Source organism: Monomorium pharaonis, chromosome 1, assembly GCF_013373865.1.
Source record: "Monomorium pharaonis isolate MP-MQ-018 chromosome 1, ASM1337386v2, whole genome shotgun sequence".
Lineage (NCBI taxonomy): Eukaryota > Metazoa > Arthropoda > Insecta > Hymenoptera > Formicidae > Monomorium > Monomorium pharaonis.
Genome location: NC_050467.1, coordinates 30,859,721 through 30,881,205, shown reverse-complemented (window position 1 = coordinate 30,881,205; position 21,485 = coordinate 30,859,721). Strand labels below are relative to the sequence as shown.

At 31.8% G+C, this 21,485-nt stretch overlaps 1 protein-coding gene across 1 annotated transcript; it reads left to right on the top strand.

Annotated features, from left to right (window-relative positions):
* Positions 1-405: 405 nt before the first annotated feature.
* On the top strand, positions 406-21,446 carry LOC114254116. Its single transcript, XM_036290781.1, has 5 exons — positions 406-598; positions 20,358-20,507; positions 20,609-20,868; positions 20,943-21,063; positions 21,259-21,446. Exons 1-5 carry the CDS (start codon positions 406-408, stop codon positions 21,444-21,446), a joined length of 912 nt encoding a protein of 303 aa, XP_036146674.1.
* The last annotated feature ends 39 nt before the right edge of the window (positions 21,447-21,485 follow it).

Below are 21,485 nucleotides of genomic sequence, written 5' to 3'. Positions count from 1 at the left end.
TTCAATAATAATTTCTTCATTATCACTGTCACTTGATGATATATCTTCGAGTTCTCGCATTTGGAATGCTAATAGCATTAATAATTGTTTTTTATTTGCTTCTATTTCTGTTTTAACAAAATTACAGATTAATATATTAATCTATTAACAGATTTATTTATTAGTCTGACAAAATTCTAACGATTCTAACCTAAGGATAAGAGACGCAACTGAACGCGGTAATGCAAACACTACAATAAACTGTTCATGGAACTCACTATCGTTAGCGCGCTATTGATTCCATGAACAATGTTGGTAGCGTTTGCGGTTATAGCGCTAATAGCGTCTCCCCGAACGCACCCATAGTCGCGCTTGAAACATCATAAATGACGTCATCGTTGGCGACCGCACGAGCTCACGACGCTCATGGTTCGTACATGGGTCGGCGCGGTCGTTCAGGTCATATGGATGTTGCGAGCATTGCGGACGATAAGTGAAACCCTTTGTCAAGTGTTAACAATAAAATTCGATATGGAAAAAGTTTCATTGTATGACTCGGAAAAGGACATTGCTGTCGATGTTAACCTGTCTCCAGAAGATTTTTTACGTGCGCAGCAAGGTAAGTTATATATTTTTGAATCAAGAGACACGGTAGTGGCTCGCGCCAAGTGAAAGCGCAGCGCGAGCCCGACCGTGCTCTTTACGCGAGTACGTGACTTGCGAGCATCCAAGATTATCGGAACTCAGAAACGGCTAAACGGATCGAGTTCTAACTAAGCTCAATCGAAAGCTTGGGGTCGATTTGTATAAGAAAACTATTTGTATTTCTCCCCTACGTACCCTACGAGAGGAGATATTACGACGCAAAGTCCAAATGTTAAAATTTTCATTTAAGAAACGTCGTTATCGTTATCGTCATCGACTTCTCAGATCAGAAAATGTCACTTTCACACTTTTGATGCAAGAGGCGCTTGTGTGTTATGCGCCTCGGGTTATTTAGGAAACCTGTCATATCGACGAAATATAGTTAGTGGCGAGCAGCGATCACATTCGCATGCTTCTCGGGTAACGTTCCGTTTCACGCATAATAATGTCCAATGTTAATCATGTACGTAATAAAATGGAACGCAGTCATTCGCATCGTCACTACGACGTTTGCATCTCGTCATTACGGCGTGTGTTAATGGATTATATGGTTGCCAGGGGTTCGCGCGAAGTGACGTATGACGATGAAGGTTATGTTATTGTGATTGTTGTGACAGTTTTCGTGAAGTATTACTGTTATTATGTCTAAATAATGTCTTTTAAGAATTTATTCGCAAGAGAAACGTATGCGCAAATATCCGCTTTAACAGAAAAGTTGCAATAAAAGCCATATATATGATAGCCAATAATCTGTAAGAACAGAATTTGTGAATACATTTCTCTTATAGGAATGAATTCAAGAATCGAGCCCCAGAGAGAAATCTCTCCGAGGTTTTTCTCTGTGGAGATGTGCAGACAGTTCGCGAATTGTTTTTTATTTGAGGTACTTGTGAATCATCGATTGGAAGAGAACTTCGAGGGAGGAAAGAAGGCAGAGAGAGAGAGAGAGAGAGAGAGAGAGAGAGAGAGAGAGAGAGAGAGAGAGAGAGAGAGAGAGAGAGAGGAAGGGAGAGAGAGATTAAGAGAAAAGATTTTTAATCTGTGGCGAGTTTCACGGCAATGATATGATAACCTGTATATTACATCGTGGATTACATTGCGGAGGGAAATACAGCTGTGCTTAATTTGAAGATCAGATAAGTTACACAAAATTTGCATTTTTTGTTAAATAAATATTCTGAGATAAGAGTAATACTTTGTGTTATGTTTTAAATTTCAGTTAAAAAAAAAAGAGAGGAAGAAACATTTCAAAAGAAAATTAACATCGAAGCTTCAGAATTTACAGTGTGCCAGGTAAATTTAGTGAAATATCATAGAGAATTAGCAAGGCAATTTGTATCATTTTCCAAGTATGCCATTATCTTATATGACAAGTCAGGTAAGAGAATAACTTGATATAAGTCTACTCGGAGCAAACCCAACCAGACCAACGCACTCTAATAGGTTGGTGTCATCGGAATCAACTTATTAGAGTGCTTTGGTCTGCTTGGGTTTGCTCCGAGTAGACCCAGAACAGACAAGACAAACAAGATTGCAACTATGTGGCTCTTAAAGTTATCATATAACTATCTTTTTTAGATTTCGAATTATTATAACAAATTATATAGGCTAGTGTCACCCAGCTAGCTTGTTGGACGTGGCCATTGATGGATGCCGAAGATTATCTTTACATCTCTTTTTTAGTAACTGTCATACATTCTATGCGAGCTAGATATATGGATTTTTAGTTAAATCAAAAACTAAAAAGTAAATATTTAAATTACTTTGTTCCCAAAACAATTCATTCTAATTAATACAATTCTTTTTTACAAAGATCACATTCAAAATTTCTTTTTGTATTAAGGTACATGAGAGATGATTGACTTTTCAAATATAGAGCGACATGTCATTCTCCCATATTTTACTTTTCATTCTCTGTGTATCAGTTTAATTAATATAGCATTATATTTATTGTTGTAATTGGTAATTTATTGAGTGTTCTCTTACAGTTATTGATAATTATTAATGCTCTTGTAACATATAATCATGTGTCGACTTGTAATGAGAAAGCGTGGCTCTTATGGAAATTTCTCAAGCTTGTCAACTTTGGAGATGACAGCGTAGGTTATTTAATTAAAGGCTATTTACAAATGTAAGTCATGATTTTATTTAACATTACAAGTCGGCATATGATTATATGTTAAGTAAAACATGGACAAATTTATTATCAATAACTGTATAATATAATTACAAATACAAAAAAAAATTTATTTAAATACTTACTTTTTAGTTTTGACTAAGACTTACTGGCATATTTCCATATACCTAGATTATACAGAATGTATGACAGTTACTAGATAAAGTTGCAGCCTATGACTATGTCAAGGTAACTGGATTTATGTTCAGCGGCTGAATATTTTTTTTTAATGTTTATTGTAAGGTTAAAATAAAATATTTATTTATTTTTTATTTTTTATTTTGGCAACATTAAGGTACATTAATAAAAATATATTTTGTTGCATCTGGCAGTTGAATAAAATCTGGAACAATAGAAAATATTTATTTATTAAATTAATGTGATGTGGTAATAGCTGTGGATCAAAGTAGTCCACAGCTACTGTCACATGATAGTAATTTTTTTCCATATTGCTTACCTAATAATGGTAACTGATGTTAATATTTTGAGGCCCACCTTGGCCTCTTCCACGGCCCCTTTGGTTATTACCTTGCCCGCGGCCTCACCCGCGCTCTCGCCTGCGGACAACGCTTCTCCCAGCACGTTGCCATCGACGAGCTGTAATAAAAATAAAGATGATTAATGAAATATTATTTTAATTTTTTATGTAACAGGCACACAAAAAATAAAAAGTTATCTGAGCATTAAAAAGGTAGCCTAAAAACCTTAAAAATTGTAATAATTGCTCTGTATGTGGAAAATGGTGAGTGATGGGCAATTCTGACACTGGATTTATGTTCAGCAGCTCAAAATATCATAAACATATCATGGTCTGGTCCGTGATAAAGACCATTTTTTGTAGGTGGCTGTGCTGCACTGTCGCATTACAAAAATTGATCTTTATCATGGGCCAAACCTTGATATCAATATATAAAGATAGGAGCTCGATTCTTGAATTCATTCGCAAGAAAAACGTATTCGCAAATTCTGTTCTTACAGAAAAGTTGGAAATTTATTGGCTATTGTATTTTAATAATCAATAAACTTGTAACTTTTCTGTTAGAGCAGGTATTTTCGCATACGTTTTTCTTTTGCGAATGAATTCATTCTGTTCAGATAACTTTGTGTTCTGTAAATCTTTTTTTTTTTTACTTACGTCTTTCCACCTGCTGTGGCGGTGGCGGTGGCGGTGGTGTTAAATAAATCCCCCAGGGCGTGACCGACCATGTCGGTGAGGACGGCCATGTCGGGGCCCACCACGTCAGCGGGGCCGACGTTGTCGGCGGTGGTGCGGGGGCCGACGCCGACGTCGGCTGCGACGGCGATGGTAGAGCCGTTTCCGTTGGCAGCGGCGGGGCCAATGTCGTCGTCGTCGGCGGTGGCGGCGGGGCCAATGTCGTCGTCGTCGGCGGTGGCGGCGGGGCCAATGTCGTCGTCGTCGGCGGTGGTGGTGGTGGTAGTGGGACCGCCTGCGGTGGCGGTGCCGAGGCCGTCGCCGGTACACTTATCTTTTGCAGCTTCTCAACTCGAGAAGCTGCATGAGCGATTTCTTGCATATGCAGCTTCTCGATTTGAGAAGCTGCATTGGCGATGATTTCATCGCCCGCCGTATCAATTTCCATTAACCTGAAATTAAATTATTTAATTATTTTTATTACAAATTTCTTAATTGTTGTAATAGCACGATATACTTACGATACTTCCTTATCAGCCGCCATGATGTCTTTGATTGTTTAAAATTATATATGGGAGGCTCGGAGTACTCGGGTGTAGATACATGAGGCACTCGGGTGATGTTTGCGAACGCAGCTTTAGAAATTTTATAGCCGTTTGGATGGTTACACGACATTTTCCCGAAAAATGGAGGCGAAAAGGTTGGTACCAACGAAAACTCCTATGGGAACATCATTTTATTTTTTGCAGGTTAGTAACACTGTGCAAGTAGTAATCTGTTAGTTTGAGTAACCTTTTTGACATATGCGCGCGCGCGTATATATAAATAATAAAGTAATAATAAACAGGACTGAGTAAGAGAGGTTAATATTCTTTATTAACTAAATTAAGTTAAAGTTAATAGCTCATAAAATTAATTAAGTTACGTTAAAAGTTACATAACAACAAATTAATTCCAGTTAAAAATTATTTTAGGAAAGCATTATTTATATTTATTAAATTAGGAAGTTATAACTTTTTAATTAGTTACTAGCCAATTCTGATAATTAGACTTCGGATTATATGCAAATTGCATATTTGTTATTTTTTGCATATTTTATTACAGCATTAATAATGTGAACAAATTCAAATGTTTTTAATTAATTAATGTTAATTAGTTAAAAACATAATAATTTGTGCACATTATTAATGCTCTAATAGAATATGCAAAAAATAACAAATATGCAATTTGCATATAATCCGAAGTCTACTGATAATAAATTATATTATAGCCGTTATATTTTATAAATGTAAATGCAAAATACTTTGTAGCATTGAAATAAAATTAAATTAAATGAAAATGACAAAAAGTAAAAACATAAAGTGCATATATAGAGATGAACAAAGTGAAAAACTATGATTTATATATATGAGGAGATGTATGAGGAGATTATTATATGTGATTAAACAATTTTAATTTTTCAGTGTTTATACGTGTTTTGATAAATAATATCATTCATAATTGTAGCATCCTTCTTCGCACTGGGATCAATGTGCCATTATCGTCAACTGCGGGATGAAACCTGTGCAAGATGAAAGAAGCATAAACGAGAAAGATAGAAGTAAATGAAGAATATACAAATATATATCAGATAAGTAGCTAATATATTCTCATAAAATAAAAGATTATGTATGTATGTGCTGTCTGTAATTGTAGATGTTGTTGGACCGATTCTTTTCTTTCATTAATTTTTGTTCCAGCTTTCCAGTTAACCATGTGCTTGCAAAATGTTAATAGTCGGAGAACAATTCCAAATTCTGAGCTTACTGTGTCATTGAATGCGCCCTAGTTGTAAGCAAAAGATGAAGTCACATCCTAACAGCGAATATCAGAGTAGATCTGTATTACCAGTAGTGCGACAACAGATTGACGCAACAAACCGAGAGCTGGTTCGTAAAATCAATGTTTATATATCGCCAATCTTTCATCAATCCTTTCGACAGGTATTGTCATGTAGTCTGCTGACTGATGTATGTTTCTTATCTTTCAGTAAACAGCTAGGATTTATTGCCTACGGGATCATTTGCTTCTGCAATAATGATTATTGAGGTTTGAGATTGGAAATGGTGGAAAGCTTTCTAAAAAGTCGTGGATCGATCCTTAAAGGAGACAACTGTAGTAACATCAAAAATAAAAAATCATATATTATAAATGAACGACGCAAGAGCCATGAGAAACCAGGGAATCACAAGTCTGTGAAACAAATTAAAAAAGAATGGGAGGCATTAAAATGTTTATTAATATATTTCTCCTTTTCCAACCAGTTCTGATAGTGAATGTAATATTAATAAGATGTCTAAATTTTTTGTATTCTCTAATTGATGCCAAATTTCTTGTATTTTATCCTCTCTTTGTTTAGAGGTGCTACGTTTCGATCTCGCCCAAAATTTCGGGTGCTTCGCTAAACTTCGAATATCTTTTTGGTGTTCAATCAGATTACCTATAAATAATATTTAATTGTAAAAACATTCTGGAAAAATATTCTGGAAATAGTATTTGCAATGGAGCGTTCACGATATACCTAAAAAGTTAACAATTGTCGAGTGCTTCTTTAAACTTTCTCGAAGTTCCCGGTTGTGCCTCTCTGAAATATTATTCGTTCTGTGTATTTGTTGGAAAACACAAAACGAACCGGGCTTAAATCCATTTAACCAGGTTTCCCTATAATAATTAAAATATGCTTGCAAATACTTGCAATCGTCGAAAATAATTTTATGTATTATTTTAAAGGCTTCTTCTATTAATGGTTCGGGCAAAAAAGCTAAAGATATTAACAGCTTTGCTGCACCCCAACCCAATTCTTTATTGTCGCCTTTGAGAATATTATATTTTTCTGCATTATGTACTAATGCCTATAATAAAAAAGCAATATAAGGAAAATTAGCATGTATGTATTTCTTGTTTATTATTATGTGCATTGTTATCTCTTATTACCTGGCTGTAATGAAAAAAGCAGCCAATTACTTTAGCGCTGGGAAAAACCGTTTGTAGCGCTTTTCGTTCAGCTTTTTCAAAATCTGATATTGCTACATCCGGTACGATCGCCCAGCCAAAATTGGAATACGAGGGATATCATTTTCATTATAATAAATCCTACGGAGATCATATGTAAGCAGATATCTTAAGCAGAGTGAAATAAAATAATTAAATAACTATAAGATAAGAAAGTTTAAAAAAGTTTATAATTTTTAATATTTTTTAAGCGTTTATACATCATACTTCTTTTAAATCACTGCAGTTATTAATTCATGAGAATTTATCTAAATTTTTATTTGTTTCATTATATAGTTGTAAAATTAATGTAAAAATTATTGAGAAGACAATTTATTTTAATTTTCTCGCAGATATTATCAATGTAGTTTACGCAAAAATAAAGATGTAAATTGTAAAGCGAGAATAAAAATTGTAAATGGTAACTACATTTTAAAAGGCAGACATGAGCATAATAAACCGAAATTTAAACTGTCCGAAATTAAACAAGAAATCGAGGCATCACATGTATTCGAATCAACAAGGATTATTAAAAAAAAAATTATTTCAAAGTAAGTAAAAAACGATAAAATAGAAAATATTAAATGCTGTTATGAAGATGACTGACTTATTATTTATTGGTACATTAATGTTTAGATACGATCATTTGCTGGATTTCACAACAATTAGTAACGTTGAGAAATCTATAAAACGTTTAAAAAAAAAAAATTGTATTGGACAGATTCCAAGAAATTTGAACCAATTAGCAAATTGCTTGAAAGAAGAAAACTGGAAGCAATTACTGCTGATAAATACAGCTGATTCTTTTGTTATAGAATTTGTCATTAAAAATAATGATACAAAGGCAATTATTTTTATTGATCAAAATTTAATACAATTGCTGACAAAAGAAATAGAAAAGCTAACAATTTTTGTCGATGGAACGTTTGCGACGGTTCCCCAATTACAAAATAATAATTGTCAGTTGTGGACAATTGTAATTCGACACAATGATAGAGTAAGCAAAACAATTCATTAGTTTATTCATTAAGTAATTATTGCATTTAATTGTAAAGGTACTCTATGTAATTACATGAGTAAATTAAATTGCTCTCAAATTTCAGACAGTTCCAATTGTCTATACATTAATGGAAGGACGCACTGCTGAGAATTATATTGATGTTTTGAAAAAAGTAACCGATATTGTGAAAATCGTACCGGATGTAGCAATATCAGATTTTGAAAAAGCTGAACGAAAAGCGCTACAAACGGTTTTTCCCAGCACTAAAGTAATTGGCTGCTTTTTTCATTACAGCCAGGTAATAAGAGATAACAATGCACATAATAATAAACAAGAAATACATACATGCTAATTTTCCTTATATTGCTTTTTTATTATAGGCATTAGTACATAATGCAGAAAAATATAATATTCTCAAAGGCGACAATAAAGAATTGGGTTGGGGTGCAGCAAAGCTGTTAATATCTTTAGCTTTTTTGCCCGAACCATTAATAGAAGAAGCCTTTAAAATAATACATAAAATTATTTTCGACGATTGCAAGTATTTGCAAGCATATTTTAATTATTATAGGGAAACCTGGTTAAATGGATTTAAGCCCGGTTCGTTTTGTGTTTTCCAACAAATACACAGAACGAATAATATTTCAGAGAGGCACAACCGGGAACTTCGAGAAAGTTTAAAGAAGCACTCGACAATTGTTAACTTTTTAGGTATATCGTGAACGCTCCATTGCAAATACTATTTCCAGAATATTTTTCCAGAATGTTTTTACAATTAAATATTATTTATAGGTAATCTGATTGAACACCAAAAAGATATTCGAAGTTTAGCGAAGCACCCGAAATTTTGGGCGAGATCGAAACGTAGCACCTCTAAACAAAGAGAGGATAAAATACAAGAAATTTGGCATCAATTAGAGAATACAAAAAATTTAGACATCTTATTAATATTACATTCACTATCAGAACTGGTTGGAAAAGGAGAAATATATTAATAAACATTTTAATGCCTCCCATTCTTTTTTAATTTGTTTCACAGACTTGTGATTCCCTGGTTTCTCATGGCTCTTGCGTCGTTCATTTATAATATATGATTTTTTATTTTTGATGTTACTACAGTTGTCTCCTTTAAGGATCGATCCACGACTTTTTAGAAAGCTTTCCACCATTTCCAATCTCAAACCTCAATAATCATTATTGCAGAAGCAAATGATCCCGTAGGCAATAAATCCTAGCTGTTTACTGAAAGATAAGAAACATACATCAGTCAGCAGACTACATGACAATACCTGTCGAAAGGATTGATGAAAGATTGGCGATATATAAACATTGATTTTACGAACCAGCTCTCGGTTTGTTGCGTCAATCTGTTGTCGCACTACTGGTAATACAGATCTACTCTGATATTCGCTGTTAGGATGTGACTTCATCTTTTGCTTACAACTAGGGCGCATTCAATGACACAGTAAGCTCAGAATTTGGAATTGTTCTCCGACTATTAACATTTTGCAAGCACATGGTTAACTGGAAAGCTGGAACAAAAATTAATGAAAGAAAAGAATCGGTCCAACAACATCTACAATTACAGACAGCACATACATACATAATCTTTTATTTTATGAGAATATATTAGCTACTTATCTGATATATATTTGTATATTCTTCATTTACTTCTATCTTTCTCGTTTATGCTTCTTTCATCTTGCACAGGTTTCATCCCGCAGTTGACGATAATGGCACATTGATCCCAGTGCGAAGAAGGATGCTACAATTATGAATGATATTATTTATCAAAACACGTATAAACACTGAAAAATTAAAATTGTTTAATCACATATAATAATCTCCTCATACATCTCCTCATATATATAAATCATAGTTTTTCACTTTGTTCATCTCTATATATGCACTTTATGTTTTTACTTTTTGTCATTTTCATTTAATTTAATTTTATTTCAATGCTACAAAGTATTTTGCATTTACATTTATAAAATATAACGGCTATAATATAATTTATTATCAGTAGACTTCGGATTATATGCAAATTGCATATTTGTTATTTTTTGCATATTCTATTAGAGCATTAATAATGTGCACAAATTATTATGTTTTTAACTAATTAACATTAATTAATTAAAAACATTTGAATTTGTTCACATTATTAATGCTGTAATAAAATATGCAAAAAATAACAAATATGCAATTTGCATATAATCCGAAGTCTAATTATCAGAATTGGCTAGTAACTAATTAAAAAGTTATAACTTCCTAATTTAATAAATATAAATAATGCTTTCCTAAAATAATTTTTAACTGGAATTAATTTGTTGTTATGTAACTTTTAACGTAACTTAATTAATTTTATGAGCTATTAACTTTAACTTAATTTAGTTAATAAAGAATATTAACCTCTCTTACTCAGTCCTGTTTATTATTACTTTATTATTTATATATACGCGCGCGCGCATATGTCAAAAAGGTTACTCAAACTAACAGATTACTACTTGCACAGTGTTACTAACCTGCAAAAAATAAAATGATGTTCCCATAGGAGTTTTCGTTGGTACCAACCTTTTCGCCTCCATTTTTCGGGAAAATGTCGTGTAACCGTTTGGATGGTGTCTTTATTGTTGTGTGTGATCATTATTGATATAGATTGTCAATATAATTTAATTATTAAATCAAAGGCGAGAAGCAAGTATTGAAAATAATATTTTAGTAAGTATCAAGATAAATGTGTAATAACTATTTTCAAAGTAGAGACTCAGAATTTTACAAAGTTAAATAAAAGCAAACGGGCATAAGAGTGAAACATGGTTATGTATTTTATGGTCTGAGCATATTCGCTGCGATGTATATATTTTTATTCTGCTACTAATTAAAATAATCAAACTTTTAATTTTTTTACGTAGATCTGGCGGTCGAGTCTGTATTTTTGAAGAAGCAAAAATGTGAAGTGTGAGCAACAGTGATTGGTGTATATTAATCCTAAAAGTATACACCAATCAGTGGCTTTATTTTCTTCAGAAATACAAAATTTCTTTTATTTCTATTTCCTAATCTCGGAAACGGCTTTAATTAAATATGAGAAAAATATTGTTGGTGGAAATTGTAGGTATAGGTAGGATATTACAGGAAAAATATGGATTTGATTTTGATGTTGCCAAGATCAGGAGGATATTATGTTGATATATATATTAAATAACAATCAATCGCTTGCTCACTTTTCACGTTTTCACTTTTTTAGAAATACAGAATTGACCCTCTTGTTGACGTTATTCATTAACTCCATTGTGTTTTAAAGCCGTTTTCGAGTTTTAGGAGATGGGTCAGATTGAGATTCTGTCTTATGCCCGAATCACACTAGTGATTGGCGATGGCGTTTGTGTTTGCGTTTACGTCTACAATTGCCTCTTGACCAATCAGAAAGCAGCCGCTGGCGATTACGATTAGTGATTCTTAAGGCTATTGCACGTACATCTTTCTTTAACCATAACTGTAAGAAATTGAGCAATACGATTGGTTAATTCGGTTAATTACGGCTTTGAGCAATATGATTGATCGAAATCTTACGGTTACGATTAAGAAAATGTACGTGCAATGACCTTTTTTAGTTGTCTATTTATCAAATTAAAAGACAATCGTAGACGCAAACGCAAACGCAGACACAGTCAATTGCCAGTACGATTCGGGCATTAAGCCTCGTCTACAATAGCCGTAGCAGTAAAGTATTAGTGACAACTAATGAGTATGAAGCTTTTATATTGCAATGACTTTACAACTTTACTATTAAAATAAAATGGAAAAATATTAATATTTTTATTTTTAAGCAGAACGTCTTATTTTATAAATTTCGAAAACGGCTTTAAATATGGAAAAATGTTTTAGGTGAAGTTGTAGGTAAGATATTATGGGAAAAATATGGATTTGACTTTGATATTGTCAAGGTCAGGAAGACGTTATATTGATATTAAAGTGATCTTCTGATCTTGTCTTCAAAATTAAGTTCATATGTTTTAAAGCCGTTTCCGAGCTTTAGGGAGTGGGTTACTCTTTTAAGACGCTATGTTATGTCCGAATTACACTAGAGGTTGATGATTTTTGTCTACGTTTGCGTTTGCATTTACGATTGTTTCTTGACCAAAACCAATCAAAAAGCAGCTGCTGGCGATTACGATTAGTGATTCTTATTTAGTTGTCTATTTGTCAAGAGATAATCGTAGTAGACGCAAACGCGAATGCAGACGCAATCATTAATCGCTAGTGTGATTCAAGCATTAAGCCTCGTCTAGAATAGTCGTAGTGGTAAGATAGTAAGATCATTGTAACTTGCGATAGCCAATAAGCATAAAAAGCTTTTATATTGCAATGACCTTACAACTTTACTACTACGACTGTTGTAGATGATGTTTTATATGTAATAATTGTCTTCTTTATTTTAGTTATTACGTGGATACTTGTGTTATTTACTAATTTTGAGAAGAGAGGTAAGGGTTTTTTTCTTTTCTTTCTGTCTCTGATTTTAGAAGACTGCTGTGCGCCAATAAAAAAGGCTGCTCTGCGCCAATAAAAGAAAGGTTTCTGGCGCCAATAAAAAAAGGCTGCTCTGCGCCAATAAAAAAAGTTGCTGTGCGCCAAAAAAGGCTGCTCTGCGCCAATAAAAAAGGCTGCTCTGCGCCAATAAAAAAAAAAGGTTGCTGTGCGCCAAAAAAGGCTGCTCTGCGCCAATAAAAAAGGCTGCTCTGCGCCAATAAAAAAAGTTGTTGTGCGCCAAAAAAGGTTGCTCTGCGCCAATAAAAAAGGCTGCTCTGCGCCAATAAAAAAAAAGGTTGCTGTGCGCCAAAAAAGGCTGCTCTGCGCCAATAAAAAAGGCTGCTCTGCGCCAATAAAAAAAAGATTGCTTTGCGCCAATAAAAAAAGGCTGCTGTACGCTTGTAAAAATTGGCTGCTGTACGCCTATAAAAATTGGCTGCTGTGGGCCTATAAAAATTTGCTGCTCTACACTTATAATTATTGATCGTCTGTAAAAAATTGTAGCAAGTTTGCACAAATTTGAAAAAGGTATTTTCAAATAATGTCTCTAAAGAAAATTATTTTAAAGCCTGAAAATAAAGATATTATTGTCCGGAATGAGTGGCTTAATGATGACCATATTGATCATTTTCATGAACTTTTACAAAATTGTTCCGACTATAAACCTGTTGGAACATGGCGAATACAGCTTCCTCATTTGATACAACCTGTATTACAAGATGCAAAACACATTCAAATATTGTACAGTTCGTCACATTGGGTATGTAGCTATTACAATAGAAAAAATATATTTATATATGATTCCTTAAATAATAAAATACTACATAAAGATCATGAACAATTCTTGAAAAGATTATTTCCAACATATGATTTTGAGAAATGTTCAGTTAAATTTCCGACTGTGCAACAACAACCAAATGGTAATGATTGTGGTGTTTTTGCAATAGCTTTTGCTATTTCATTATTATATAACATTAAACCTGATAAAGTAAGATATGACCATAGTCTAATGCGTCCACATTTATTAAAAATTTTGGAATCTAATGTGATTGAGCATTTTCCTCAGGATTTAAATTATGTTCCTCAAAAAGTACTTCCATTAGCAGTAATAAGAGCAAGAGAAGCTATAGCTAATGCTCAACGTATAAAGAGATCTAAAAAAAAATACTTTGAAGAATGAATGTCATGATATTGATAATAATCAGGTTAAAAAACGTCATATAAACGAATATAATTCTTTGATAGAAGATAATCGTGGTAAAAAACATTATCTAGACAATGATTTGGAAAATGTTTGTCTTGAAAAGCGGCTTCGATATCTACAAAACTTAGAACAAAATCGGGCTAAGCAACTAAATCAATATAGGACAGATTTATTGAATAATCATGCTAAAAAGCGACGTCAATATGAAAAAATTCAAGGTAATCGTGGTATAAAACGTTATACAGACAATGATTTGGAAAATATTCGTGCTAAAAAACGAATTCGATATCAACAAAATTTAGAACAAAATCGGGCTAAGCAACGGGATCAATATAAAAAAGATTTACTGAATAATCGTGCTAAAAAGCGGCTTCGATATCAACAAAATTTAAGACAAAATCGGGCTAAGCAACTGGATCGGTATAAAAAAGATTTACTGAATAATCGTGCTAAAAAGCGGCTTCGATATCAACAAAATTTAAAACAAAATCGGGCTAAGCAATTGGATCGGTATAAAAAAGATTTACTGAATAATCGTGCTAAAAAGCGACATCAATATATTAAAAATTTACAAAAAAATCGTTTGCGTAAAAGAATACATTATTTTATACATTCACAACATGAACGAGATAGATACAGAAAATATTCCGATTGTAAATGGTTGTATAATAAACAATATTACGAGAAAAAGATATTAAAATTTAATTCTGTAAAAAAATATGTTGGCCAAAATATTATTAAAAAATATAGTAAGTTTTGGTCAAAAAATTACATACACATGCGTAATCCCGTGACAATAACAGATATAATGAATAAACTGGATATTAAAAATAAAATTGAAAGACGATTAGAAGCTGAAAGAATTTTGCGTTGGTCTTTGTATATTAGAAATAATTATATTCACAATATGTATAAAATATTAGCTGTATTGAAGAAAAAAGCTGAAGTACACTTAACCCTCGTTACCGAGTGTTTAACAATTGATGATAAATTACATGCGTTATGTGGTATATCGGGTCATACAGCTTCTTCTGAAAATTATTTTATCGATTCTACATATAGTGAACAATTTATTTCATCGCAATCTTTGATAACAAACGTGAAAGGTTAAATTATAAATATATTACCTTTGGTAGAAGCACAAGCTAAAAAAGCATGGTTGTGCAATACTTCGTGTAAAATTAATTCATTTGTAATCGATCGTTATAAAAAATTTCTTGAAGCAATAAATACATGTACTTTAAAGAAAATACCAGAACTATTACGCAAGGTTTGTCAGAAATGTACAGTAAATGATTTAACTGACAAATTAGGTCATACACAGGCTTGTTACATTAATCCAAACCTTTGTAAAGCAATGTCTCTTTCTATTCAATTATTATCACCTCATTTTCCAAAGGTGAGATTTATTAAACGTTTGATTTATCGAATGAGAGCAGACTATCAAAAGTTAATAAATCTAGAAAAGGCTTTAAATTCTGGCGATATCGATACATTAAATGAACTTATAACTGTGGCACAAGATCGAGCAAATATGTACAAACATCATCAAAGTTTAACTGATTTGAGTGATGATGATATTATTTCTAAATATAGCAAAGCATTTAAGGCGTTGACTAAACGTTCCATAGACACACCTCGATATGTTTGTGTTTCATGTGAGAGACTTTGTTATAAGAGAAATGTATCTGAAATTAGTAAGGTTAAAACACAATTAGATATTCCAATTTGGAGAGATTTAATGGCACATATAAAAAATCAAAATATTAATCCGCTCTACATATGTCTTTATTGCCAAAGAAAATTCCGTAACGGATTAATGCCTGCTTATTGTGTTTTAAATAATCTATTTATACAAAATGTTCCCGAAGTAATATCGTCTCTTAATTCATTCGAAAAAATGTTAATACAAAGAGCTAAAGCATTTCAAACTGTTGTTAAAATGGGAACTGTGATGAATAAAAGGTTGCCTCATAGACAGATGGTACAGAAAGTAAAAGGTAGAACATTTCATTTACCATTACCATTAGAACAAACAATGAACAAAATATGTTCGAAAACTGATGCGATAAATAAAAACAATATGGAATCGTACATTTTGGTTAGAGGTATTCCAACAAAAGCAAAAATTATTTGGGAAGAAATGGTAAATCTTAAAAAAGTATTTGATGCTTTGGTATGGTTAAAACGTAATAATCACCTTTATAAACACATTATACTGCCAGATACTTGCGATGGATTATGTTCAGAAAAGAATGTAGAATTTTTTGAAATAAAAGAGACAAAATGATTCTGAATTTGTATCGGATAATGATAATAATGATGGTACATTATTGAATTCCAAAATTGAAATGCAAGAAACAAAAAATAATGCAGAAGTTATTGTTTTAAATCTTCAAGGTGACGCTATGTTAACTCAGGTTACCGATGACAAGGAGAGTTATTACGAACAGTATACCATTTATCCTTTATATGAAAAAAGAACACGTGAAAGTGCTAACGCTTTGTATCAAATGTTAAAAATTGAAGAACTACCTCTGGATAACCGTGAAAAATTTTTAGATCTATTATGTTTTCCAGATTTATATCCTTTTGGTGTTAATGGACAACATGAAACTAGACAAATTAAACTTCATGAACATGAATATATTAAATGTCGTTTGACTTCTAAACATCCCCAATACAGATTGAATCAACAATATTTGTTTTATTTATTAAATAATGCGAATAATCGTCAATTAAAGCGCGGTATTTATCATAAATTGAATGTAACCAATTTGCGAGATCGTTATACGGCTTCGGAATATTTACAAGCAGTGCAAAAAGAATTATTGGAGTCTGATTTGAGTACAATATTTTCTACCTTGAGAAATACAGCACAATATTGGCGTAGACCAAGATATGATTTAGAGTGCATGATACAACATTACGGACCTGCGACATGGTTTTTAACATTGAGTCCTAGTGAATGGATGTGGGATGATTTAGGTCAATACATTCGTGAAATAAATGGTTGGTGTAACGATTCGTCTTCCACTAGTGCTCTCGTTGCTAGAGATCCTGTATCAGCGTCGAGATTTCTTGATAATAAGTTTCGAGCAATGATTGATTTTATTTGTTCCGAAGATCATCCGATCGGAGAAGTTACACATTACTTCTGGCGACGAGAATATCAAGGTAGAGGGATACAACATTTTCATATGTTAATTTGGATTAAAGATGCACCAATTATTGGTGTATCTTCTGAAAAAGAAATTTCTGAATTTATTTTACAACATGTAACTTGTAAAATGCCAGATAAAAATATTTCTCCATTATTATATGAGCGAGTTAATACATACCAACAACACAAACATAACAATTATTGTCTTCGTTCTAAGAAAATGGGACGTAAAGTTGGTCGTATATGTCGTTTCGGATTTCCTCGCCCTGTTACGGATACATTATGTTTAAGAGATGTTGTAAGTTCGATAGCAGGTAGGAAACAGTTAAAGTCTAGAAGTAGGCTTTATGATATTCCTCGAACGGAGAGAGAGGGTTATATAAATGACTATAATCCCCCTACTCTTACTGCATGGAATGGAAATATGGATATACAATATATTGGAGAAAATTCAAGGTTTATTAATATGTACATAAGTAAGTATGTAAATAAAGCAGGACAATGTGAATTATCTGAAGATATTCTTAATTGTAAAAATCAGACAAACAAATCGATAGCGAGCTGTCTTTGGAATATTGGATTACGATTTTTAAATAATAGAGAATGTGGAGCTCTTGAAGCTGCAGATACATTGCTAAGTATTCCTTTATATGGAACTGATCGAAATACGACGATTAAATGGTTGGATACGAATCAGATATAGAAGTCAAAAACGTTAAGGAAGTTGAAACTCTCGATAGAGATTCTACAGATATATTTTGTGCGTCTGTAATAGATGACCATTATCCACATAGACCGAAAGAATTTGAATTGATGTGTTTATATGAATTTATGCAATGGCATGATATTACAAAAATTAAACCACGAAGTAAAAATATTAAATATTACAAAATGGATAATGGTTATTACCTTAAACGGCGACAACGTGGACATCTCATTAATCATTATAAATATAATGTTAAGACGCGGCCGGAAAATTATTTCTTTTCATTACTTCTTATGTTTCAACCATGGCGAAAAATGGAAGATCTTAAAAATGGTTGTGATACTTATGCGGAATCATTTCATAAGGTAAAATTACATCTCGTCGAAGCATTGCAGTATCATGAAAAAATGGAAGAATTGAAACAAGCATATAAAACTGTGAAGGAATTGGTTCAACAACAGATTGACAAAAAACAGCATCTGTCTCAAGATGATCCTGATAATCCGATAGGTGTTCAAAATATTCAAGCTGGTGAAGCAATGCAAGATTTTAAAGATCTCGGTGGTCACGAAGAAGAAATCGATATATCTGAAATGATTTCAAAATTGAATGCAGATCAAAAAAGAGTATTTGATAGAGTCATTAATACCGTGTCAGATAAAAAATCGTTATTACGACTATACGTTAGTGGAGAAGGAGGCACCGGTAAAAGTTTTTTGATTAAAACTATTAAATGCTGGATAAAACAAAATCTTAATAAGGATACTGCAATAGCAACGCCCACTGGTATAGCAGCATTTAATATAAATGGTTTGACAGTACATAGATTACTTCAATTACCTGTTGAACATGGTTCTACTCCTAATTATAAACAATTAGCTGATCATGTATTAAAAGTTTTACGAGCAGACCTCAAAGATGTTATTTTTTTTATAATTGATGAAGTATCAATGATATCTAATTTGATTTTATTGTATATACATTTTCGATTATCTGAAATATTTGATACTATTGATTGTGATAATGGTTGGTTTGGTCGAGTGCATATTCTTCTATTTGGAGATTTGCTTCAATTACCTCCTGTACATGAAGATCCTGCCTTCGTAGATTTATCAAATGTAAAAGTTAAGAAATTTCTTGGTTCCTTAAATGCTGTTAATTTATGGACTACTTTATTTGATTACGATGAATTAACGATCAATATGCGCCAACAAGGAGATGGATCTTATCGTGAATTACTTTCGAGAATTCGTATTGGTTTACTGACAAAATCTGATTGTGACATTCTCGAAAAAAGAAAAATATCTTTTATAGGTAAGTCTTTCGAAGAAAGATTAGGTGAATTATGTAATTTTATTGATAATTTGCCTTCTGATGCCGTTTGTTTACTCCCTACTTGTCATATGTGTGATGTTCTTAACAATGCAATGTTAAGATAATATTGAGCTGGCAAATAAGTTTTAATACAAATAAATTATTAATGTTACAAATAAATATTTTAATACAAATAAATATTTTGTAAGAAAATAATTTTGTATTAAAGCAAATTATTCGGTTTAGCAGCGCCAAGTTTTTGTAGTAAAATATTTATTTGTATTAAAATATTTATTTGTAACATTTATAATTTATTTGTATTAAAACTTATTTGCCAGCTCAATATTATCTTCTTTATTCCTTGCCAATATACTTCCTGACAATTGTTTTTTGCAGGCGCACAGTAGCCTTGTATCGGCGCACAGCAGCCAATAATTTAATACAAAAGACTAATATTTATAGTTTAATTTTATATTTAAAAATCTTCTTAAGTTTATCGTTAAAATACTTTGTAATTAACAAAATTGTATCTAAAGACAAACTTAAGACAATCAAAGCCATATCAGACTAGAGATTGAGATTGAGATTGAATTAGAATTTGACCAACTAATTGGTTACATTTTATTTCAATTTCAATATCAATCTTTAGTCTGATACGGAATTAATAAAAAATTAAACTATAAATGCCAGTCAAAGAATAATAAAGTAATGTTCTAGTTTGTATAAACATCTACTTTATAGTTGGCGCATTTTCTTTTCTATATATATCATTACTTTTGTAGAGAAAAAACGTAATACTCTAATTTTATAGTGTCAAATCTAAAAAATTTTGTATTATAAAAACTGGCTAAAAAATAGTAATAATGTTTTAGTTCTTATAAAAATATTTGTTTTTATAATTGGCGCAAAATATTTAAATATCACTATTTTTGTAGAGAAGTTAATTTGTGTGTGTGAGTATAAACTTTTAAAATTTCAGGAACATATTTGACACAGTATATATTAAATACTTAAATTGAATTATTTAAAAGAATATACCACTTAGGTTGAGATCAAAAGTTTTATCTTAAATTTGTGATTTTTTCCTTAAAAAATATATATTACTTAGGTTGAATTTGACACACTTAGTATATATTACTTAGGTTGAACTATCCAAAAGAATATACCACTTAGGTTGAAATTAATCAAAAGTTTTATCTTGAATTTGTGTTTTTTTCCTTAAAAGAAAATATCACTTAGGTTGAATTTAAATCAAAAGTATTATCTTGGATTTTGTTTATATATTACTTAGGTTGAACCATCCAATAATTTTTTTTCTTAAAGGAAAAACCACACACTTGGCGCCTTTTTTTTACCTTTTTTAAAAAGGTAATTTTGTTCGGTATTATCAAACATTAACACACTTAACCTTACTTCGTTAAATAATATTTTAACGTAATGATCTCTGATTTTAGACATGACGTTTGCAACATCTTTATTAAATGCAGCTTTAAAAGAAAAAGCTTTGACAGAAAAAAAGGAAAGTTCTATCAAATTGGTCCCAATTCAACAAAGCACTTCCACGGTGGTGCAAGAATCGGCACAAACTGAAACACATATACAAAGTGACAGTGAAGACAGCAATAAGTTAAAGCAATTGTTTATTCAGTTTTTTTAATGAACATTGATTGAAGCAGTTAATTACATTATTTAGTGCTTATTTCAGATTCTACCTATAGGTGGTCAACAACTGCTATGCCGCTACTATTAGAAACATACAAAACATTTCAAGATAAATTTAGTAGTGGGAAATATTCACACAAAAAAGTCTGGGAAGAAATAAGTGCAATTCTTGTGAAAAAAGGACATCCAATCACAGGACCACAATGTGCGGCAAAATTAAGAAGCCTAAAAAAAACTTACAAAAGCGTGAAGGACCATAATAATCGATCGGGTAATGATAGGCGAACTTGGCAATTTTATGAGGTAAAACTAGATTAAAAACATAGTAAAACGGTATTATACATGTTTTTCATTGCTAATACATATATTCTTTATAGATTATGGATGAAATCTTCCCAAAAAGAGCCTGGTGTTCTCCAGTTGCTGTTGCATCATCAACAGGATTTTCCCTTAAGCAAGAAAAAGATGCAGGATTTGTCAATATAGAGTCTACATCTGGTAAGTTTATGATTAGTTTATTATTATTAGTGTTAGTTTATTATTATTAGTTAATGATCTGTTTGTTCTAATTTTTTTAATTTTAAATCTGATTATTTTTATAATTGTACTGCATTTATTTAGTTTAAATGATAAATATCTGAACTATTAACATTTTATTGAAATATTTAATAATTCTTTTAGAGCTATCAACAGAAAATGAGGAAAAAATGTGCAATTCTAAAAGGAAAGAGTTGAAAGGAAAAGAAAACGTGTGCAGTCTTTTTAAAAAAAGATTGTATCAAAAAACTGAACAAGAAGAAGCAAAAGCCAAAAGAAATAAAGAAAGATTGGAAATGGACGAGAAATTTCTTGCAGTTTTGAATAAATTTCTGGAAAAATAGTTAATACTTAACATAAAAAATTGCAACACTTTCTCGTTT

Coding starts and splice junctions, on each gene's coding strand:
- LOC114254116 (XM_036290781.1), top strand. CDS start 406: ATGGTTCGTACATGGGTCGGCGCGGTCGTTCAGGTCATATGGATGTTG. Junction 599..20,357: donor TTTTTTACGTGCGCAGCAAG/GTAAGTTATATA, acceptor CTCTGATTTTAG/ACATGACGTTTGCAACATCT. Junction 21,064..21,258: donor CAATATAGAGTCTACATCTG/GTAAGTTTATGA, acceptor AGCTATCAACAG/AAAATGAGGAAAAAATGTGC.